Source organism: Eumetopias jubatus, unplaced genomic scaffold (genome assembly GCF_037043125.1).
Source record: "Eumetopias jubatus isolate StellerSeaLion01/CBP00866 unplaced genomic scaffold, mEumJub1_p1.0 scaffold_7, whole genome shotgun sequence".
NCBI lineage: Eukaryota > Metazoa > Chordata > Mammalia > Carnivora > Otariidae > Eumetopias > Eumetopias jubatus.
Genome location: NW_028274813.1, coordinates 101,016,649 through 101,041,099, shown reverse-complemented (window position 1 = coordinate 101,041,099; position 24,451 = coordinate 101,016,649). Strand labels below are relative to the sequence as shown.

The 24,451-nt window shown below is 42.9% G+C and overlaps 1 protein-coding gene and 1 pseudogene across 2 annotated transcripts in view; both read left to right on the top strand.

Moving 5' to 3' along the window:
• RORA (RAR related orphan receptor A) overlaps nucleotides 1-24,451 on the top strand; it is a 331,244-nt gene that overhangs the window by 230,691 nt on the left and 76,102 nt on the right. The window contains exon 1 of one of the 2 annotated variants that reach the window (XM_028100317.2): nucleotides 5,621-5,744. The exons of the other annotated variant lie outside the window; for it this stretch is intronic. Within the exon in view, the coding sequence (XP_027956118.1) occupies nucleotides 5,714-5,744 (31 nt within the window). The 5' untranslated portion in view covers nucleotides 5,621-5,713. Of the gene's footprint in view, nucleotides 1-5,620; nucleotides 5,745-24,451 lie in introns of those variants that run through there. 2 annotated transcript variants of the gene reach the window in all.
• On the top strand, nucleotides 19,856-19,974 carry LOC114206589 (U4 spliceosomal RNA; annotated as a pseudogene).

Sequence of the window (24,451 nt, the reverse complement as noted above, 5' to 3'; positions counted from 1 at the left end):
AGATAAGACATAAGAAAGTGAGACCACAAGGCCCCTTAGACCAAGGGATAATTTAATTTGTACTCATCTTTGTATTCCCAATACTTGCAGGTACTTAATAAATGCTTGTTTAATACACATACACACAGTTTCAAAAATTGTAAAGAGCTTAGCAAAAGTGCATTCTAATAGTCATTTCAACACAAACTTTGTTAAGGTCAATAATTTATGCCAAGCACAGGCCTTGTGTGTACAACAAAGTAGGGGCCGGTGGGGGTGGGGGTGGTACTTCCACTCATAAGCCCTACTAAGACGTAGTCACTCTATCCTTTCTTTAAATTGTTGAACCCTCCCAGTGGCCCTTCAAGGCTCTACCAGCCTTATTTCACATATGAGGAAACAAAGGTTTGTTCAAATCCCTCAGCTAGGGGGTAGAATAAAGTTTGCTTTGGGGCCCAGCTTTTGTCTAATGTTAGAGCTCATTTGACCAGACCACAGAGTTCAGTGACACAAAGAAGCCTCCTTGGAGAGATAAATTGATGTGGTGCAGCAGAGAGAAGGGGATGGTGTTCCTAAGAAGTGGATAGGACTTGATCCTGGACGGGGTTGTGGGATGTTTGAGTTGCAGGAGCCCTCCAAGGTTCTCATTCCTTCATTTTACAGGGAAGGGGCCTGAGAAGTGAAATGACTTGCCCAGGGTGGCATAGACAGCTAGTTAAGTGTGAAACTTGCACCCAGGCTTCCAGGTTCTGAGTTTGCTTCTATTTGTCATGTTCCTTTAACTAAAAAAAAAATCACTTCCTGAATGGCCTGTTCCCCTGCCCTCTGCGGGAGTGGGGTGAGAACACCCAATGGGAAGACAAGGGACGGAGGTCCTTCTGACCTCTGATGTGCATCTCCTTCCTTGCTGCCTTGGCAGGTGTGTGTGTGTGTGTGTGTGTGTGTGTGTGCGTGTGTGTGTAGTAAGGCACCTGCTGCCTACCTATTCTGTGGAGGTTGCTCACATCTGTAAACCTGTGAACGTCACCCTTCCTTCCCCTCATTGTGATGGTTACAAAACATCTGCCAGTTCTTGAATTTCCCAATAGATGTATGAGATACGTGGTTCCAGAAATCTCAGAATCCCTTCACCATTGTCTCCACCCAGCCAAATCTTTCCCCTCCAACATCCCATTACACTAGTAAGCACACTAATGATTTGGAGCTGTCTGTCAACTGTGAGGGGCAAAGTGCTGTGCGAACATGTTTTCAGTGGGCAACCAGACACTGCCTTCATTTAGGGTTGCTCAGATGACTCAGGGAGCTGACTTCTCTATAGTTTCCAGAGCCAAGGTCAACTGATCAGTGAGCTTGTTCTTGTTTGATTCTCCAGGACAATAGCAGGCACATAATACACATTCAGTGAATGCTTGATAATGTGAAATGTGTGTGTGTGTGTGTGTGTGTGTGAGTGTATAAAACTGAAGATGTCTCTTGCCACCAAAGTACAGTTTATTTCACCATATTTCATGGACTATGTATACGCATACACACGTACATTTACATCTACATCTATATTTGTTTTAAAATCACGAGTGGCAAGCAAGCTATATTCATGTGTTCATCTTCTCCCTCTTCCACTCATAAATAGGGGGGCCTCTCTGTCACCTCTGGTTTCCAGGTCTCACCAATATTATTCCATTTTATAAATGTTCCTTTTTGAGACACTGGCTCTTTCCAGAAAAATTAAGCAAGTCTGTCAAGTATTATAGGTAAGTTTGTGCCTTCTCTGTAGCTTTCCAAGTAGTCTTATTTAGAACTCTCTGGGTCTGACCCTGTTTGGTCTCCAGGAGACCTGCCCCTCTGCCTCTATGTCGGTCCGAATGGCCCAAGTCCTACAGATCACAGTGCAGTGGTGGCTAAGAATTCGGTTGAATCAAGCTGCCTAGGACCACATTAACCTTTCACTGATCCCTTTCTTGTTCAGCTAGAAAGAAATTAATTGACTTAGCAGGCTGCCACACACTAGAGAGGGAGAAGCAGGGCCTGGGTGAGACCCAGAGCCAAAATGCTCTCTCATGTGCAGCCGCAAACTTTGAAATCATCTTTGTGCTAGGAGCTCCTTGCCCACTCAAGATAAATCTCTTGATCCATTGGTTTGCCATTCTCCCCAGTAGCAGTACTGTAGTGTGATTCAGTGTGGTATGCCAGACCCCATTTGATGGAAAAATCAAATATACCCTCATAAAGTATCATTTCTGTATTTAATCTCTGAAAGTGGGAAGATTGGCACCAATTTACTGGTTACATTCCAGTCTAGATATCCTGTAGAAATACAGCAGGCTTTCCTCAGAGGCATTTGGGAACAACCTGGCATCAGAAATGTCTCTCCACTTTCTTGCTAAGTGACAGATCAAATGTGAAACCCAGTATATAGGGACCCCATGTGGGGCTGTTACCAGCACTAGAGGACTTTGAAATGAATTACATGTGTTTATAACATGTGTAAGTATGCAGGGTGCCCTCCTTTTCTGAGATTAGCCAACAGAAACATTTGAATCAAAAAGTAATGTATAACATAATTTTTTAACATAATTTTATGTATGGTAAAGAATTCCCCATCCAGTTTAATTGTCTTCGTGTTAGCAATATTCTTTTTCTATTTTCTTTTCAGAACACTTGGTAAAAAAAAAAAAAAATTAAATGGAAAGAATATATTGCTTAACACTGTTTTCCCCCATAGTAGGTACTCCATAAATGTTTGTTTATTATAATCCAAATAATTATTCCTATATGTTAATATATAGTTGGTAAAAGTTTGCGCTGAAATGTGCATCATTTATGGCTCAAATTTGGTAGTGTCAAAGGGGGATATGGATCCTTTCATTCCTGACTGATTTATTTCGTGGAGGATTTATAATTCCACAGAAAGTTTGTATTTCAAGGTTGTTTTGTTTTGTTTTTCTTTTTAAATAGCTCTCATTTTTACTTTCAAAGTTTCATGAGAGCTTTGTGTTAATATAAAGAACAATATTATACCCCGGGTTAAAAGCTGAAGACATTTAATGGAGGCATGTATTACAAATAGCATCTAGCCACACAGGAAGGTTAAGACTTAATATCTGAAATTCTGTTGTTGCTCATTATTTGTAGGACCAGAATGAAATACATTTCCAAAGGCTAAGGTCAGTATTACATTATCCTGGAAATGTCTTTGTTGAATAAATGTGTAAATATTTCAAATAAGTATTATGAGATTATATTTCTATTGGGGACATATCTATAGGATGACTGATTCTACTACTTGTAATTGCAGGAGCACACATGTCACGTTACATGTCATTCCTAATTACCGATTTCATCTGAAATGGTCTGGAAATAAATACCGATTACTAGTAATGTAAGACTATTTACCTTGGAGTCAGATGTCTGACAGGCAGGCTAGAGCTAATGGATTTGGTCATTTTTAAAGCATTGTTCTCTAAAACAGGATACTGTTTTAAGGTAACATTGCAAGTTTTCCGAGTAGCGTATCTGGATTCATTTGCAATTAATATGAAGAACATACCTATGAGCATGCAGTCCCTGATGTCTTTCCAGCCTTCAATGGTACAAAGGAAAGAAAATTGTACCTGGGACCTACCTACTAGACAGCTTTGGCTTTACTCTTCCTTGTTATAAAGTCCTTAGATCAAGGGAAATCAAGAACCAAATATGAAGGATGGTGTCAATGTAACTGAGGGGTGTTGCCTCATTGGGAGATACAGTTGCATCATGGGAAGGTGGTGTGATCTAATTTCATAATTGTAAACCTCATAGTGGGTATGGTTGATTCATTTGAAACTCTTGTCCACTTTGCTATGGCTGGACAGCTGAATTAATATGGGTAGGTCTTGGCTTCACACTTTCATAATTTCTTATTTTCGTGGTTTTATTTGAAAAAAATCGAAAGTAGGGGGATGGGGTAACCGGGTGATGGGCATTAAGGAGGGCACATGATGTGATGAGCACTGGATGTTATAGCAACTGATAAATTATTGAACAGTATATCTGAAACTAATGATGTACTGTAAGTTGGCTAATTGAATTTAAATAAAAAAAGAAAAAATCTAAAGGAAAAACTGTTAGGATGGCTTTAGCTGAAATCAAACTTTTATAAAGCTATGGCTTGATTTAAGGTATGATAAATTTTTCTGACCTTCTAAATCAGGACTGTGTAAATTTTGCCTTGAAAAGGAGGCTGGGGATGGTGGGGGGTATATGAATCCTAGTTTTCTACAGAGCTGATTGTCTGCCTGTATTTTAAATCACAGCCCAACTCGGGGGCAAGGACAACTGTTATATTGGGGGGAAAATGCTAGGACTCTCCTTATTTAATCAGCATGAAGGCATCAACTAATAACTATCTAATATTTTGAGTTGTAAATGGAAATATAGACCATCAGAAAAGAAAGCAGAATTGAAGTTGTGTGAAGGAACAGTAGCAGGTATGCAAACTGGGCTTTCGAGATTTTTTTTTTCCTGTTATGGTCAGTGTTATGCACATACGGCAAAATTTTAAATAATGCAGACTCTGGGTATGAAGCATCTGAAATTCATCCTCAAGAGATTTATCTAATAATACTCTCAAGATTCAAGTTTCCATAGGCCAGTAAAAAGGATTAAGCTTCAAAGTTCAGAGGGAATTAAGTCTTAATTTTAAGTTAAAATTCACAAAATTTACCTTTATAGAGGTATTTTTGTTTCCCTTCCCAGAGTGCCACAATATCTCATTTTTAGGGTGTGAAAACTAGAGTCTTTCCCACCTGCAGATGGGTTCTCTGGAGAGAATGATGGATATGGAAGAGCCTGGGAATTTAGTGGTTCAAGTCGGCTGGCGATTGGATTATCGTGTAGGTGATTCACATAGAGTTTTCTGCTCTCCTTCCAGGTAACAGTGTTCCTGGGGGAAAGAGGGAGGTGTAAACAAGGACCTTTGGTGAAGTTGGTGTGATGGAGATTACCGACGTCTGGGTGGGCGAGTTCCGCCTGCCCGGGCCGAGTCTCCCGGGAAAGACGTAGGAGGCACTTACTCCACTCCCCGGCAAGGTCCGGGTGACAGCGTTCTACATGGCCCCGTAGGGGGCCCTACCGTCCGAATAGAGCTGGGGCGCTCTGGGAAGTGAGGGTGACTACGGCCCCCAGGCCAAACCCCTCTTTTCCGCCGACGAACTGGAGTATTTAACGCCCCGGGGGCCCCGGAAAGGAAGCGGGAGAGTGGCGTCGGGTGGCGTGCCCCTTGCCCCACGGGGTGGGGGCAGAAAGCGGTCAGGCGCGCGTTCCGCGGGGCGCTGCGTGCAGAGAGCACCCTGGCGACCACAGGTGCTCTGGGAGGCGAAGAGAAGGCTGGGGGCCTGGGCGCGGGCCGGGGGCGCGGCAGGGCAGCGTCTGGCTGGGGTGCGCCCGCAGAGCCACCGCCGCTCACCTGCCCGCGGGGGCGGGGCGGGGCGCGGCGCGGCGCTGGGGCGCGCCTGCCTCCCGCCTCCCGCCTCCCGCCTCCCGCCCCGGGAGGAAGCGGAGGGGCGCGGTGTAAACAGAGCGGCGGCCGTGATGTCAGCCGGTCACATGGAGCCTCTTATGGCTCGGGATGGCTCTCGGCGGGCGGGCAGCTGCGGCAGCTGCTGCTGTGGCTCGGGCGGCGGCGGCGCGGCGGCGGCAGAGGGGGCTCCGGGGTCGGACCATCGGCTCTCCCTGCGCTCTCCGCACCGCGGCTTAAATGATGTATTTTGTGATCGCAGCGATGAAAGGTGAGCCGGTAGCCCCGCCGGGGCCGGGTGGGCTGGCTGCTCCGGGGGGCGGGGAGGAGGGCGCGCAGGGGGAGGGGTGGGCGCGCCTGCCCGAGCGCACGTACTGCCCGGGGCTGGGCGCCGAAGCCCCGCCAGGGCCTTCTGGGCCACCGCTGCGGCGCCACCTGAGCCCGGCCGCGGGATCAGCCTGCCTCCTGTAGGGGGCAAAGGCGCACGGGCTGGACCCCCCCCCTCTTCCGCCCCCTCTGACTCCTGTCAGCCGCCCGGGTCCGCCTGGCACCCGGCGGGGCTCTCGGAAGAAAGTTTGCTGGGAGTCGCGGCGCTTCTGGAAGGGAGGGGAGGATCCGGGGAGCTCGGAGGAAGCCGGGGACGCCCGCGGTCGGTCCCCAGGGCCCGCACCCCGGACAGCTCCGGCCTACGTAGGGAAGGCGCTGCGGCCGGGCCGGGCCGTGCGTGCGCGCCGACGCGATGTCATCCCTGGGGACTGGTCAGCGCCCCAGGCCTTGCGCCCTCCCCCCCGTGGCGGCCCCGAGGCCCCGAGCGCCCGAGCGGCCGCGGGCCGGGGAAGTGCGGCCGTTTTGCTCTGCGTCCCGCCGCGGCTACTTCCGAAAGCGCCCGGGCCCGAGCGAGACGGGTTTGTCGAGCGTGCCAAGACTCTCTGGGCTGTCGTCCGCAGCCGCAGCGCACCCCGACTTTGATACTTTGGGTTGTGGATGGATGTGGGTCGGCAATCCTTGCCCACAGGAGTCGCGGGCAGCGGTGGAAGTTAGACGGCGGTGAGGGCCGACCCGCGCGGGTTAGTCGCGGTCAAGTCTCCCCACCCGGCCTTCCGCCCAGATCAGGATTCCTTAGCAGGCTAGGGGGGGATGGCAGGGGGGACTAGTTGAAGAGAGGATTGATTCGAGGTCTTCCCAGGTGAGGGGGAAAAAACCGAGGCAAGTCGGGGAAGTTTCTCATGGGAGAGCCAAAGTTTGGAGGTGTGCAGGAAGTCGCCTGTGCGGCCGGGAGAAACCGAGCCACGCTCTTAGGACTCTGCAAACAGCCCTGGAGAAACTCAGCCAACAGCGCGTTGCCCGCTTGTGCGCCAGCAGGTTCCTCCGGGGGGATAATCTGCCCGAGCGGCTTCGCGGACCCGGCGGCTGGGAGCGGGGATTTAGAACCCCATCTGTTTGCGGCGTACCGGGCTCCCCTAATGCGCAGCGTTTTTGCAGACCCAGACTGTCGTGCGGGTTCTGCCCATCCGCGCGGGCGCAGGGACCGCGTTAAGCGTTTGGTAGGTTGAGGTTTTGTTGCAATCCAGGATGGAGGACACTAGTTCCGTATCTGAGCTGCGTTTACTTTCGGATCACCGAGCTTTGCCTTTCTTCATTAGAGATTGGGTGGCATCTCTTTTATTAATTATTAACAGGCCGAAACGTGCTGGACACTAAGATGAGCTGCTTGAGATGAAATCTTTCTATACATACGATATATCCACGGCAAATTTTCTCTTTCCTTCGTGGCTTTCGGAAAACGGGGTCTAGTCGTTTTTAGAATAAGGAGGGAAAACCTTTGTGATTCACGTTCTCAAGCACTTAAAATCATTTTGTAAAGAAAAAAATGTTTTTCTTACCGACTTTTTTTTTTTGGTAAAAGAAATCTATGCTCTTCCCCTCCCCCTCAAAAAAACTTTTATGCTATTTCCTGCGTTTTATTAATCCTGTAAAACGACTCAAATAGCCTTTGTAGTCAAGACACTTTCTAATGTTTTTTTTTCCCCCCTTTAAGTTATAAAATAGATTTTGCTATTTGGAAGATGTCAGTGCCAGTCTTTATCTATTTTATGTTGTATAATTTGTGTTGATTGGGGGGAAGGGTGAAAAGCTAAGATTATTTCCCCTCATGAGCAGTAACCACCAAACAATAAGGAAAGTATGTTTTAATATTTTAATCTAATGTTGATGCTTCCCAAGGATTTTGCTTTCCTAGCTCCAGTACAAAGTTCGGTACTATCCCTTACTAATATAATCATGAGAATCACACCACCACCAACATCCCCCAAAAGCTCTAGCCCACACATTTGTTTTGGAGTGACCTCTGGCTGCCATTAGATAATAGATTCATAGTGACGTGCTTTGAGAAAAGTAGCTCAGAAGTACTAGCAATGCAGTTTTTCTATAAGCATGAGAGAGAGAGAGAGAAACAGAATGCATCTGGACAATTAGAATATTTCATTTCCAATATCCTAACATCCTGTGTTTTAATGGGATTATCTCGCTTTGGTGCAAATTTAAACTGAAGAAAAATAGTTGGTGGGAAAATGAGGAATGCTGTAAATGTTTCCATATCAGATTTAAGGGGAAAAAAACTGGCCCAAAATCATATTAAATACTTCCCTGCTGCCTCTTATTTTTAATAGTTAAATTGGTTCCATATGTAAGAGTTTGTATAATTAGATTTTTCATGCAAAACAGAAGTACTCTTTATAATATAGCTTTTTGGTACATGTATGCATGTGGATGGAGGAGGAGAGAACAAGCGACCATAAAAGAGAAACATTCTCTTTGTTGGCTGATTACTTATGTTTTTTAAACATCATTAAATCGGGCCTTTTGAACTCACCAAAGAAGAAAATCCTTCCTCTGCGTTAGTTGTCAAATAAGTTTAGGCTTAAAGTGGTTTCATGCTTAGAAGTAATAAATCTTCATTTAAGCAACTCTGGTCTCATCCTTCAGTTTTGTTTTTGTTTAATTAACAACAAAATTCCAATACCATTTGGATTGCTTCTTGGGCAAACAGAGAGAGCCAGCGATAACATTTATAATCAGGGGAGCACTTGTTCTGCTCATCATAAAAGTGCATTGGCCAAATGTCAGGCAGCAGCCATGTGCTGAGAGGAAATGCAAGGGCTTCATCAGTTTCTGTAGATTATATACCCCTTTGCTTCATGAGTGCTCAGCCTATGCTCATGTAAATGGAGTTAGAGTGGAGAGAGGCTTACAGGGAATTTCTGTCCCATAATAGATTCTTCCCCCAGCACAATTCATGTGCAAATGAAAAACTTCACCTTACTGCTCTGGAAATATTTTATGTGTTGGTGATTAGTAGTATTTCCAACTCGCATAAATTTGATTTTATAGTTTTGAAAAACTTGGCCTTTCTTTTTACCCAGTGAAATGTGAATTTTATCCCTGGTCTTCTTTCAAGCATCCCGTCAGTGGTATCCCTTAGCAGGGATTTTTGTCCCATTTTTGTGACCTTTGATGGTAGGATTGGGAGAAGGGTGATGGCTGGATCTTGAAAGGAGAAAATCCAAAGGGCTGCGCCACCAGGCAGAGTTCACGGGGCAAGGAGGGGTCAGTTCTTTTAAAGACAAAAGAGGATCTCTGAATCCATCTGTCCCTGGGAGGAGGGGGGAGCTCAGACTCTCTATGAAGTAGAGAGTATTTTTAAAGCACCCTTTTCTTGAGCAGCCTCTTGATTTTATATATTTGAATCCCATTACTTGAAATGCAAAGCAACATCATACTCAAGTAAACCACTTTGCTCTCAATTTGAATTGAAAACCATGTAATTTCTTGATGCTGCCCAGTTATAAAATAATACAATTTCTAAATGGAAGTAGTCCGATAGAGGGATGGATGGATGGATAGAGAGATAGAAAGAATATGATTTATATCTTAGGGGTTATTTTATAATTAGTAGATAAATTAGTAAATATATGTTAATAGTTCTTACTGCCCTTCTTCTTCTCTCACCTTTCCCTTCCAGCCAAGTGAATCACAATGAAATGGGTGAGATCAGCAAGTAGATAATTGCAAAGCACCTGCAATAGCACCAGCCACTTTGTAATTTGCTCAGTGTCGTCTAAGAAAATAATATTTACAAATGGCCATTTACTGGGAGAAAAAGTTACTAGATAGATGGATAGATCGATCTGCAGGGGTAGAGTTGGAGTTTGGTTTTCTTAAAATTCTCTTAAATTATTTTAGTCATCAATAAAACCCATTGCGTGGAATAAATCTAAGTACTTCATCATAGAAATATTTTCTGATGCAGTCTAAATATTCATAGTGCTTATTAGTAAGAAATCAAGGCTGCTTTAATCTACATATTTCATATTTAGTAAGTATTAATACCATAATTAGACTCAGAATCAGCAGCTACACCATGTGTATGTTTCTCTGCTTAAAAAAAGAAAAAAAAGATAATTTGGAAAGATCCACCGGTGACAACACGTACGAACTAACATTTGATATTATCTCAAAGGCCACGTATTGACCCTATGAGGAATGACTGACAAATTTTCCCTCTCCCCCCTCTTCTAGATCCTCCCCTGAGGATACCTCCCTTCCAACCCAGCGTTTGAGTCATGGACTTAGAGAGTCATAGTCAGAGCTTTTTTATTTGTTAGTATGCATGCTTTTCTGTAAATTGTCAGAGCATTATGTCCAGAGATAAGAGGTCTAAATGGACCGATAATAGCATATATTATTAGCCCTTGGGCAAAATGCAAGAAAGTAGTTGAAAACTTTTATTTCTGGATTTTCTTTTTAAAGTGACATTTGGTAGCCCTCATCATATTATAAGGAGGTAATGTGGTAATTTTAAAAGTCTTTGCTCCTGTGAGTATGAAAAGCCATGTCTAACCTGTTCCCTAGGTTTGCCAGTGATTTCATTTTTTGATTTTTATTTTATTGCCCTGAAGTTTACTAGGCATTTCGTAAATACACAGATGGATGAGCTAATCTATATTTGTTTTGTGCTTTATGCTTTACAAACATTCTTATCTCATTTAATCCTCTGTGGAAAGCCACTGATACTCTCATGGTTTTTGGTTGAAGTGAAGCTCTTAGAGGTTATGTTGTTGTAGCCAAGCCCTTCCAGGCTGCGAAGTGGTGAAGCAAGGACAAGAGTCCTAATTTCCACTATTTTCATGCTGCCTCCCCTGGAGAAAGCTGTGAATATGTCCTGGATATAACTTTGTCTCTAGTTAGTGAAAATTATAACTCTGGCATTTATAAGAGAAAAAAATAGATTCAATTATGTAATGCTTTGCTGAGCCTAATATCTTTAAATTACTACTTAATAAAATCAATTTGGTACAAATGGGGTTATTCTTATTTGCTCATCATTAGCTCTCTTCATCCATGATTTTCATTAAGTCTGCTTGTTATAAGAGGATCTGGGTGAAATGTAAGCATTACCTTCCTAAAGAATACAGAATACTATGAAGTGCGGCTAACCTGTATAACCTACCTCCATTATGATAGAACTGAGCTAGAGATTTATCTGTATGTGTTCCACTTATCTTTAGGCAAAGGGAGCATTCACAAATGCATCTTCTAATTTTAATATGCCTCTATGTAGAAAGCTGTTGAAGCCTTGGGCTTGTGAGTGCTGTCCCGGGTGTTTCCATGACAGCAAAGGGGCATGATTGTGGACATACTCTTGAGAAATCTGTTGTCTTTTAGAAAATCACACAAGAGTAAAAGTTTCCAAGTAGATAGATCCGCAAAAGCTCCTTGATGGGTGTTTACTTTTCTGCTGACTGGATTGAGATGTGTTTGTCTGAAAGCAAAGCAGTGTTATTTCATAGAGTCTTGGGGAGAGAAGAAACCTGAGAAATCACTCAGATACGTGTCCTGTTGGCCTTTGGTTCTCCACATCGTACCTGCCAAATGGTTGTCTGGTTATACTTGAACACCTTTTTTTTTTTTTTAAAGATTTTATTTATTTATTTGACAGAGAGAGACACAGCGAGAGAGGGAACACAGGCAGGGGGAGTGGGAGAGGGAGAAGCAGGCTTCCCGTTGAGCAGGGAGCCCGATGCGGGGCTCGATCCCAGGACCCTGGGATCATGACCTGAGCCGAAGGCAGACGCTTAAGGACTGAGCCACCCAGGCACCCCAATATTTGAACACCTTTTACGATGGGAAACTCATTATTGTTTGAGATAGCTTATAACATCTCGAATTAGAAAATTCTTCTTATATCAAGCATAAATCTCTTCTTTGTATTTTTAATCCCTCGATTCTGTTCCTTTCTTTTGGGGCTGTGTAGACATATTTAATCCATCTTTCAAGTGAAAGATTGTCAGCTATTTGAAGACTCATAGTATGAAACACACACATCTCTGACCTTAATCTTTGCTGTTCCCCCTCCACTGCACTCGATCTGGTCAGTCTTCCCGCAATCTTGGTCGGTTTCTTTCTTCTTCACGCATACTTACGCATACTTAAGTTTGTCTAGAAACTCTGGAAATTTTGTTGCCAAAAGTGGAACCCCTGTACTAGCTGTGGTATGATTGACTCAGCACTTAACCTGCCACATAGTAAAGAGTAAAGATTTTAAAATCTTGTTTTAAATTTTTAAAAGACACATAGGTTAGGCTCTATCTTTAGGCCATCGCATGACCGGTCTGTGTGATATCATCATAATTTGTGAAAGTGGACTTTTGACCTACTTATAAATGCTTTTAGGTGAACTGAAGTTGGCTATTAAATATCTAGGAAAATCAAAGATATTCTAAAAATAATTAATGGAACATGAGAAGCATTTATGAGGTGTTTTCCTCCAAAGTGGTGTCAGTTCTGAGATAAGGCTGCCCTCTAGTGGTTACTTATTCGCGGAAAGCCGAAAGCCGTAATGGTGCCAGTGAATTTCCCATCAGGCTAGTGGAGGGGGTCAAAGGTTGAAATTATTTTTTCATTTGCTGTGGGGCATTCTTCATCAGATTCCAAAGTGTAGTGCATCGTTTTAAATGGTTATTAGAAATGTAACTGTGGTGGAGATAATGAATTTCAGAAGTTTCCCTGGATGATAGTAAGGGAAGTTTTAAAGCTGAATTACAAAATTCTGTTTGGCTCCATATTAAATTCTAGGATGTAAATGAGATTTGGTTTGTGAGTAAACAATTAATATGACCTTTATGGTAATCCTTGTAATTTTTAGTTTCAACCTTGATTTTATTCCCCGACCCTCAAATAAAATTTAAAAAGAGATTATCATTTTGATCTGCATTTTCCCTTTTTAAATCTAGAGCTATTTTTTTTTCCAAAAAAGATCAAATATTTAGAAAGAAATAAACTATTGTAGCTTTTTTGGCAATAAAATAATTTTAAACATGGATGCAAAATTATTAACCACCTGTTACATGAAGACTGTGGTTAGATCATTTGGTTCATTTCAGTGTAAGCAATTTGCCCAAAATATAGCATATATGTTACATAGATTTTTAGAACATCATATGGAGTTTATGCTTTAAAAAACACTGCACAAAATAGAAATAAGAATACATTTCTGTAATTTTTAGGATAAATAGATAATACGAGTGAATTGCAGGCTCAAATTTCGGTGGCATATCAAGTGTGAAACAATCATAAAACAATCTAATTGTTGTGTTGGAATCAGAGAAATAAGTATTGATCTTTTAATATCATTTAAGGAAATGAGGCCTTGCAGAAGAATGAGAATACAGGTTTACGTGAATTTTGCATTGCTCAAGAAGTCAAGGCTTCGGAGCCAAGTTGGAATAACCAGGATAATAATAATGACGGGTAATCACTGAGATTTTAAAGTATGACGGGCTCCCTTGTTCCTACTGGGAAGGTGAAATTGCATCTTTGTGTGAAAAACAAGGAGGGGGGGGAGAAAGCAAGGAGAACCTGCTGTTTAAACTTTTCCATCATAGAAATAAGATAGTGGTTCAGAAGTGAAGACTTGTGGTTAAGTTTCAGATCAGTTATTGAAGCAAACCGTTTTTTAAACGATGCTACCCAGGAGTGTGATTCTTTCACCACATGACAAATATTCTCTTTTTCGTAGAACGTTATTTTCATTTTTCAGTTGCTGGGGTTCCCCCCCTTCTTTTATTTGTTTATTTTATGTCAGATCTTGTGCAGAACACGGCATAAATAAATAAATTTGTTTTAGCAAATTCTTATTTAGTGCCTCCTGTGTGCTAGGTTATACAGGGGCCACCTGTGTGCTGTTATAGAGCTGAGACACCTTCCTCCCAGTTGTGTCTCTTAAGCTGTGAATTAGCGTCTAAAAAACGCACTGAGAGATTGGCAGCCACACTTAGCCAGAGACGGCGGCTGCTTTAAGACCGTTGCTCTTACAGGTTTGCAGCTTCTGTGAGCGACATGCCATCATGCTCGCTCTCTCTCTCATTCTCTCTCTCAAATAAATGAATAAATAAGTAAATCTTTAAAAAAAATAAAATAAAGGAGAATTTGCGACACACACAATGAAATGGTACTGTAATTGGATAAAGCCAATCGTTATACTTAAGTGCGAACAGGATTTCCTTCCAAATAAGCCAGAGTTTAGTTCTAAAATCCTGCCTCAAGTAGGGGTTCTGAAACTTGAGAGTACAACTCATAACACAGAGAGTCTGTTCAAAAGGGAGATTCGTAGGTCCCAGCCAGAGAGAGCCATTGGTCCTCGTGGCCCGGGAAGGCATGTGTTTAAAAGTGTCTCAGGTGTTTTCGATTCAGGTGGTCCTCAGCCTCCCGATTCAACTGGTCCTCTCGCTTTGTGAAACCTCACCCTCACCTTCCAGAGCTAGGATCCTGTAGCCCTTCGGCAGTTCCCAGATATCACTGATCTTCACAGTCAACTGGGAAGCATTTAAAAAGTGAACTCTCATTCTCCATCACCACCTGCGTGGACCCTGCTTCCGATAGTCTGGGGTGAGACCAAGGAACTTGAATTTGTCGAAGCTCTTCTGGTGACTGAGGATCTGGCAAGTTTGGGAAGCATTGCTCTGGTCTTTGGTGTGGAGAGGGGAGCTCAGAAAGGTAAATGGTATTAGGATAAGCATGAGCTTTCCTTCAGTCCACGGAATCTCCTTTCAGGCTGGAAGAGATGCCCAACAGGAGCAATTTCTGCCATTACTTGGATGTTATTAATACACTTGACATAATCGGATTATTTTGGTCTTTCTCTACTAGCGTGTGGAAGGAAGCGGGCATACTCCAAATCTGTTACCCCAAATGGCCCAAACAGGCAGAACACCCTGAGACTTTGGTGTGGGAGGTGCCAGTGATACTGTCCAAACACTGCCTTTTCTGCATCAATCTTCCTGGGGAGCTCTGGCCTTCTGGCATTTAGTGAGCCCCGGGGGCTGGCTCTTGCCATCATTTTGACCACTCAGTGGGGGGTAGGCTGGGGATTGTGCCATAGGAGTCAAGACCAACTCCAGTGAAAACAGTGATGTCTTTTCTATGTTGCTTTTGTCAGCAACAAAGTAAAGGTTCTAGCCCCCCGCAGTCTCATCAGTGCTTCCTATTTACAAGTATTTCTCAGGCCCTGCGCACCTTTCAGGTCTGCCCACTTCCAGTCACTGGAGGTAGCTGAGTATAAATGAGGCAGGCACAGCACTGCCTTCACACAGCTCCAATTCTAGTCTGGTGAAACTGAGAAAAGCAGAACCGCTCTGGTTGATGCAGAAGGCAGCCCACCCCCTTCCACACCACAACTCCAGACCCCTCATTCTTTGGAAAATGGTGGTGCGATATCCCATTATTGTGGCAGGTATGATGCTGTGGATTGTAGAAGCCGCAGTGAACACAGTGGGCTTTGTCTCTGGCCTTGGTGAGTATACATTCTGGTGGGAAGAGCTAGATAATACCTAAGTAAACACATAAATGAACTGGATAAGAACAGGTAGTGACAACAGCTAGGCTAACAGGCAAACAGTGTGATGGCTTAGAAATGTGTATGGCCTGGATGAATGTCAGGGAACACAGTCCAATAATTTTTTTCCAACTGATAGTGAATGTTCGGCTGTAGACTCAGGAGGGTGCATAGAGGTCATCTGGTCCCTTAGTTCTCAACCTTGTCTGCACTTTGGACTGTCTAGAGAGCTTTTTAAAGATACTCAAGCCCAGCCTGCACTCCTAGAGGCTCTCGTTTTATTGGTTTGAGGTGGGACTCAAGTATTGTTAATATTTTAAGCTGCCCGTCTGATTCGGATTGAGAAACCCCTGAAGTTGAACACTCTGACTTTACACATGAGTCATTGGTCCCCAGTGCAGGGAAACAGCATTGGATGGTGGAAACCACTCCGCTTCATGTTGGGGGGCGGGAAAGATGTGGGTTCTCCTCTCAGATCTACTACTCAAATAATTGTCAGGTTACCTCAGTTGCTTGCTTCCCCCATTTGTTAAGTTCGAGAGACTTGATAGCCATCAAGGTCTTTTCCAGATCTCCCAATATGAAATGTTTATTCAAACAGAAAGATAATCTGGTTTCTTGTTCAAGACTTGGAGGAAACAGATGAATGCCTTCTAGTTTCCTTATTCCCTGTCTCAACCCTTAATTGCTGTAGGTGCCTTAATCAGCTAATCCATTCATTTCAAAAGTGAAAATTTAAGGTAGAAAAAGGTGACTACTTCTAGCCAATGATTTAAATAAATTTAAGAACAAGCCAGCTTTCATTAATATTAGTAATAAATATGCCCAGATTTAGTTCTGGTATATTACAGAAATCCCTTATTTATCAAATTCTATCCCAAAGCCTTTTCCATTTTTGATGGTTGAGTTAAAACCAAGGGGGTTAGGGGCAGGGAGGTTGCGTAAAGATGGAAACCCTGGAATCATCTTAACCATTGCATACCACGGTAATTGTATTCCTTACCAAGTATTCCAGGCCAGAAACCCAACAAAATTGAGTCTCTCCTAATATATTGTTTGCAGCTTATTAGCAAGCAGAAACAGTATCTCCTATGTTGCCAGCTTACAAAAGGAAAATAACAGAACTCAGCTCTGTCATGAAAAATAAAGTCATTGTACTTCCTCATTAGAGATCATCCAGTATATCTAAGAACTTGGATTTCATTGAAACATTTATTCAGAAAGGTAGCAGTTCATTATAAACTGGGCTGGTGTGATGTAAGCACCTTAACTTTATTTCCTTTTTGTGTGGAATGTCCCAGTGGGGTTTGATAATATTCAGCAGTTCCAGAAGTGATAAAGGAGCTTGAAAAGTAAATCTGATGGGAGCTGGTAAATGAAATTAGAGCCGTGTCTTTTTCAACAGAGAATTTTAAAGATGCGCATGTTGCCTATTTTGTGTGTATTTATTTAAGGAACTGTACACACGTTGTATACAAAGCCATATGTTTGCCTCAGACGTTAAATTATGAAAAATCATCTTCTAACTTACATTGCATCTGCAACAGCAAGCAGCTTCTGAAAATGGTTTAATAAAATAATTGGTCTGGCAGAAGTCTATTTCACATCAGTATTTCTGTCACAAGCAAAATCATGTAGAACAGAAGTGTTTTGTTTCCACCATTGCAGAGAAACAAAGTTGTTTAAGATGAGTTAAGATGTCTCGAAGTTTTGGCCGACTTTCTGAGCCTCCTGCTGCTATTGCATTCAGAATCCCTTTTAACGTGGCTTGGAAGTTTCTCTGTGATTTCAATGGCTGCTTAGGGGAAATATTGGCTAAACTACTCATTTTGACTTGTTAAGATGGCTTGAGCGTTTTCAGAATGTTTTCATTTGCTAGAAATATGTTTTGTGCTCAGGCTTCTCTTGTTGAAGAAGGTTGGTTACCAGCCATCTGATGACGCCTCAGGGTGTTTACAGAAAATGTGGGTGCCGTAGTTCTATTTGAGCACAGCCCTCCCCCAACAAAGATAGTGTGGTAATCAGCAGGAATGTGAAAACATGTATTTAAGGACTGATGCTTGTAAAAAGGGGTGCCGTAAAGAAACATGGTTGTTCAGATGTAAGAAATGACTGACAGCTCTCCTTGTAGGCATGCTAGTAACAATAAAGTCTAGAAGTTCAACATCAAAGTGATCACAGCTTACTCCACCAGTGACTTGCACATCAAAGATGAAGTGCAAGACAAAGGAAGTGCACTGAGGTATGTTTCTGCCTCATAGCCAGATGCTCAGGGGGAGCTCCCATAGCTCCTTTCACGAATGCAAAGTGATTTTTGCAGATCAGCATCTTCATTTCATAAGTGACCAGGAATATAAAAAAAGCAGGGCAAACGAGTGTCATAATTGCTCCCCATCACTTTAAGTTTGGGTAGGAAAGATTCATCGCACAGGAGATTGATCTCTGATTTCCTTAAGTAACGAATTCTGTAGCAGTATGGGCAGCTCTGAATTCACCTTATAGAATACAGGCAATTATTCACAAAATAAGAGAGTACAAATTGGATGCATTTCAAGTCGGTGGTTTAGAATTATGCTTGAGAACATTAAACTGGACCTAAGTTTGTGGAATTATGCCTTTCTCTCTCTCTTGTTTGCTTTTTAATTTTTTTAAATTAACCTTGTGGGTGGATTTCTGCTGAATCAGGTGTGCATTACTTAATAGGTGTGTGTGATAATGAAATTTGGACCTGTTAAACCGGCTCTTAATTAATCACCAGATCTGTACCTCAGTTCTATAAATCAAATGACTTCTACTCCAGAATGAAAAATGCCAAAAAGTAGAACAGGAAGAAGAGTCTAGATATGACTCCCCCCTTAATATTAAATTGAAAATAAAATTAACCATGCAAGTATTATGGGTGATTTGAAATAATGTGCCTTTTTTTTGCTTGCCTTTGAAATATGAAGTTCTTTTATAGTTCATCTTCAGTAATTTACTCATTTTTAAATGCTATTGAAAAATAGTAGCGCTCTGTGTAGTCATTAATAAATACAAAGCAGTTCTCTCAAGGCTCTGGGGAGACCTAGTAAACACAACTGTGTTACTAATTGATGCTATACTGAGCTGACAAAAGTAGTGCATCGGTAAACAGAAGTTAGAAAGCAAAAAGTTAAAGAACTATAGGGGATTATGTAGACATCAAGGGTTGGAAATTATAATAAGGCCTCTTTAGGGGAGCATTAATTTGCATGTGGCTGAATTAGGACACCCAATTATTTCTGAGGACACTACTAAGAGCTCATCCGAAATACCCCTGAAGTGATAGGTTGGGGAGGGTTGGGTGTTACATGGGATAGAGGGGGGACTGAGCAGGACATATTTCCTGTAACTCACGATAGTTTTCCCAATAGCTTGTTGGAGCAGCTTTCTTTGTTAGGGAGGAAAATGCTGATGAAATCAAGAGTACTGCAATTTCTTTGTTCTATACACACAATTTATGTTGAATTGCCACAATGGAATTTTTTTTTTAAGCAGGGAGGGCAGGAGGGTGGAGACAGAAATAAACCTTTTAAATCTTCTTTATGTGAAGCCCACAAGGACATAAGCACTGAGCAGATTAGAGTGGATTTGTACTGTTAGTACCCTCTGTGGCAGTGGTCCTCAGCATGGGATCCAGGCACCCCGGGGACCCCGAGGCCCTTTGAGGGGTTCCAAGAGATAAAAAACAATCTGTATAATACTGAGATATTATTTGCCCTTTTCACTGTACCGACCATTTGGCATGAATAGTGCCAAAGCCTTGGGGGCTAAAACCGGCACCTTTGCAGGAATCAAGGCAGGGACACCAACCTGTACGAGTCATCATCATATTTGTTATTACTGTGGACTTGCTGTTAACAAAACATTGCCAGGTTCATTTGAGAATGTCCTTGATGAAGCAGTAAAGATTTTTAAGTGTATTAAATTTCAACCCTGAGTACAAATCTTTTTGATATTCTTTATGACAAAATGGGAAGTACACATAAAGCGCTTCTGCTAGATACTGAAGGAGGATGTTTGTCTGGGGGGGCAGAGGGGGAAAGAACTGGGCCGTTGTTAGAGTTAATAGCTGAACTAGCTGCTTTTTGAATGGAATGCCATTTTACTTACTAAAACGACTGACTCTAGCTGTTCAGACTTAGGTATAGGTCATATATTTTCTCAAAAATGAACGACGTGAGCCCGTCACTTCAAGAAAAATAGCTGGCAGTATTTATTGCCAATAAACTCAAGCTTTTAGGCAAATAGAATTTTGGAATACTTGTATCCAGCACCATGCATGTGGCTGCTTCTCAATATTTAAAGACTTCCTGATGATGTAGGTGGTGATATGAATAAATGTGATTGCTTGATATAATCTCATTTGGTAATGAAATATGGCCACATCTGGAAGAACTACATAACTCCGTGAACTAATAGTTTCCAAGTGACCAATGCATGGGTAGAAGATTCACTCAAAGTACAAAGTAAGCTTTGCCCCGTGGTAGTATCATAGCCAAAGAGGTTTATCCGAGGCGCAATTATTGCTAATTGAAAACTTTTCCCAAAGTACAAAATATACCAATTTATTTGAATTTAACAGAGTAAAAAAATAACGAGAGGGTTTCAGGTTTCATATTCCAACTAACCTTTAAGAAACCACCACTCGGGGAGTTTTGGTGTAATATCAAGGAAGGCTATCCAGAATTATCTGATAAGGCTATAAAATAACCCTCCTCCAGCTACGAATCTGTGTGAGGCCAGATTTTCTTCATGTACTTCAACCAAAAGAACACAACAGACAGAATGCAGAAGGCGATATGAGTCCACCTGTCTCCTGTTAAGCTAGAGAGTAAAGAGATGTGCAAAACTGTAAAAAGAATGGCACTTTTGGGAAAATATATTTATCATAAAAATACTTTGTGTTAATCTGTAATGAATTTATTACTATTTAAATTAACTATAAGTAAATATTTTTACATTTTCTCAGTTTTAATTTCTTATACGGTCATTATTGATGCGTTACCCACATAAACAAAAGCTCTTTGGGACTTTTAAATACATAAAGGGATCTAGACGCCAGATACCAAAAAGTTGGAGAACCAAAAAAGAAGTGGGGGGGATGCTCGAGTGGCTTTGTCGGTTAAGCATCTGACTCTTGATTTTGGTTCAGGTCATGATTTCAGGGTTGTGAGACAGAGCCCTGTGTGGGGCTCCGTGCTGGGTGTGGAGCCTACTTAAGATTTTCTCTCTCCCTCTCCATCTGCCTCCCCCCAACACGTGCACACTCTCTCTCTTAAAAAAAAAAAAAACAAGTTGGGCGCCTGGGTGGCTCAGTCATTAGGCGTCTGCCTTTGGCTCAGGTCATGGTCCTAGGGTCCTGGGATGGAGCCTCGCATCGGGCTCCCTGCTCAGTGGGAAGCCTGCTTCTCCCTCTCCCACTCCCCCTGCCTGTGTTCCCTCTCTCGCTGTGTCTCTCTCTGTCCAATTAATAAATAAAATCTTTAAAAAAAAAAAAGTTTGAGAATCACTGCGGTACAGTTTACCCTAGGAGATGGAAAATTTTGTGACAAAGCGCACGCTAACAATGGAAAGGGCTTTAAATTTAGATAAATTCAACAGATAAGCCATGAATTATATATTAAACAAAAAAAGCACTTTCAAACATGAATTCAAACAAATTTTCTAATCTCTATTTTCTTTATAATGTCTTTCCCTTTAATGGCCATGGAAGACTAGAATCATTGCTGATATTACATTTTCAGAGTTTTTGTTTTCTTTTTTAATACAACAGATTTGGCATAAAATTGTGGTTTACAGAGGCTTTAACGTTTATCTTTAATCATCTGCAAACTACATTAGCAAAAACTGCAGTAAATTACTGCTATTTGTCTTTTCAGTCTGGCCTTATACCGAGGAAAAAATACGTTGTAACATTAGTGTGACTTCCACAGCTATTCCAAATCCTGGGAGATGTGAGACTCCCACGAATGCTGGCCCTTTGGGGAATTTCGTTACCGCGTGTAGTGATGGAAAGAAAACCCTCCCAGATCCCGCCACCGCACGAGTGAAGGATCCTGTCACCTGCTGTCCACATGCGTTCCCCCTCAGACCTCCTCTAGGAGGGAAGAGTTCTGCCCAGGTGTCTGTTGGCACTGAGGACGTGGCGGGAAGGCTGAGCCCTTGACTACCTTCAGATGTGCTTGGCAGAATCCATTCCATTAGACTAATTAAATGTATGAACGTCCAGCCTCCCCTGAAGTTTCTTGTGAAGAATAACGTGCGGTTAGAAAGCCGTGCTCAAATACTTGTTGTTAATTTTGTAATCGCTTCATTGGCATCTAACATATAGGCATTTACATCGTCCTATGGAGCTGGGCCATCGGCCTCTTTGTTATTATCAAATAGGGGGCACGCAGGTCTTGGTTCCATTTGGTTTCCTATCAACAGGCTGTCAGTTGAATGGGAGCAAATGCGTTTTGGCACATTCTGCTTTTCCAGGGTATTGCTCCTGACTCCTGTAACTCAGGACTCGGTGCCCCTAGAGCCCGATGAGCGTCAGAGTATGGGGCTACCTCACTCCTGGCATGGTTTTAGTCGCCAATTAAAGGTAGAAGCTGAAACACACTCACTGTGTCAATGGAGGTTGTGCAGTGGGGCACATCTAGACTGGCCACGAGAAACAGCCCCTCATTTCCTCCTGGATCTGCCCAAAATGAGGAGGGCTAAGGGAAGTGAGGTGGCCTAGTTTCAGAGCAGCTCCCGATGGTAAGGTGGGGGAATGCTGGGAGCAGAGAGGAAGGCAATGAAGGCAGCATCCTCTCTCCTTGGGCTGTTGAGAAGGCGAAGCTCTAACCTTTGCAAAATGGGTGGGAGAAAGAGCCACATGCCCACTAGTGGTGAAAAAGAAAACAAAACTTCCTCCCAATGCCCAAGATAATTATCCTCTTTTAAGTAAAACGACTCTTTTGAGGCAGTACATTTTGTTAAATTTCGAGCATTTTCCTGCCACCCAAACTTAAAATAACTAGTTTTACACATTAAGTTTGGCATTATTCAGTGGTTTTGACCCGGGCATAGGAGATGATTTAAAAACCAAAAGGCATTTTTATCTTGGTCTGAAAGGGCTCACTCTGTGAGAATTCATCAGGCTCCCATTTGTGATGCCTGTTTCTGGAGGTATGTTGCACTTCAGTAAAAAGCTTACTAAAAGGCTAGGGCCTCCCAGGACATTTGTTATATAAATAATATACTCACAGTACTGACAATACTCTCTAGACTCAAGGCTTTGGAATTTTTCACTGTCCTTTAACACACATTTTGTTTATTTTCAATTCCTTTGTACCACCACTTCACAAACATAAAATTGAATCTGACTTTACAGGAGGGGAACTCACAGCATTTATATATGTCAAATGTGTATACAAGGCTGTAACTCCATCACGAAGGCCTGATAGCACCCTTTATGTTTTCCTTTCATTCCCTCCCTCCCTCTCTCCCATTCTTCCTTCCCCCCCCTTTCTTCCTCTTTCCCTTCCTTCCTTCTTTCTTTCCCTCCCCAATTCTTTCCTCCCCTCCCCTCCCCTCCCCTCCCTCCCCTCCCCTCCCCTCCCCTCCCCTTCCTTCCAACATTGGCTCTTGAAAGACATGTGGGGAAGATAGGAGGAGAAAGTGAATCAGAAGGCATGGGGATACTGTTATAGGAATATGAAGTTCTTCTAAGATTTAATGCTTCCTGTGCACTTTTTAGCTCTCTGCTAAGGGTTCTGGCCCTCCGTAAGGATGGCCTCAGGCAAACAGGCTGCGTTTTCATAGTCAAACATCTCCCTTTTCTGTACTCTGCTGGCTTAGAGTCATCACCTTTCTTCCACAGAAAGAGGGAGTAGTGCCCCGCTCCAAGGCCACCTCCCCTTCCCTCTCTCCTAACTCCGTGTTCTGTTCCCTCATCCCCTTCTCTCCTGGCTCTTCCAGGTGACGTGACAGAAATGAATAGGAAGGAATGTGGGACATTTGGCATACGTGGAAGAACATGTATGGTTTTGGAAATTTTTCCAAATACAAGGTTCCAGTCCCAGAAATGCTACATACTAGCTGAAGGATCTCGGGCAAGTCACATACCTCTCTAAACCTCGGTGTCCTCAATTGTAAAACAGTCATCAGATTGACCTCATAGGGATTTTAGAAAGTAGGGAGTTACACATAGAAGGTACTTACTACAAGTGTCTCGGTCATAACAGGTACTTAGCACATAGTAGACACTGAATAATGGCCTTCACTGGTGCCCAAAGATACGAGTTATGTGATCTGATCAGATGGGGTTGGTGGAAGGGGTACTTGGACGATATTTCTCCTCATATAATGTGGGAGTCTTTGAATTCTGCATTATCCAAGCCTTGCCACTGTAAACAGTGATACATGTATCCTAAGCCTACCAGGTTTAAAGTGCTTCCTCTGTGTCAAGCACTGTGAAATGCCTTATTACCACACTGAATACTCATGTGAGACTTTCATCCCCCTTTTTACAGAGCTGAGACTCAGAGAGACCGAACACCTTCCCAGGATCACAGAGCTAGGAGCGCTTAGGGAGGCCAAGCCCATCAGGCTTTCAAGGCTGTGTTTCTAACCTCCTTGCTCTCCTGACCCAAGATCACAGCACCATAGGACTCTCACAGAAATACACTGTTCCAGACTCTGAGATTGGGTCATCATGCAAACTGGGGTTGGGGGCTCTTTCAGAACACTTTGGTGCAGTCAGAGTAGGCAATAGAGAAACTTATTTTATTGAGCATCTGCTTTGTGCCAGGCACGGTAGCAAGTGCTGGAACCAGAGAGAGGGGAAGGTGTGTTCCCCGCCTACAAGGAGCTCACAGGCCTTTGAGGACCTGAGGTGCACATAAAATCACAACACAGTGACTGCGCCGGATTAGAGCAGGGGGAGATGCAGTGGGAGCCCACAGGAGGAGCCCTCCTCAGACCTGTGGAGGAGAAGGAGGCAAAGTCCTGGCTAGGCTTTGAAGTGAAGGAACCTATTCCCAACCAAGAGCAGAGCTCGCAAAAATTCTCAGTGGCCGGACAGAGAGTCCGGT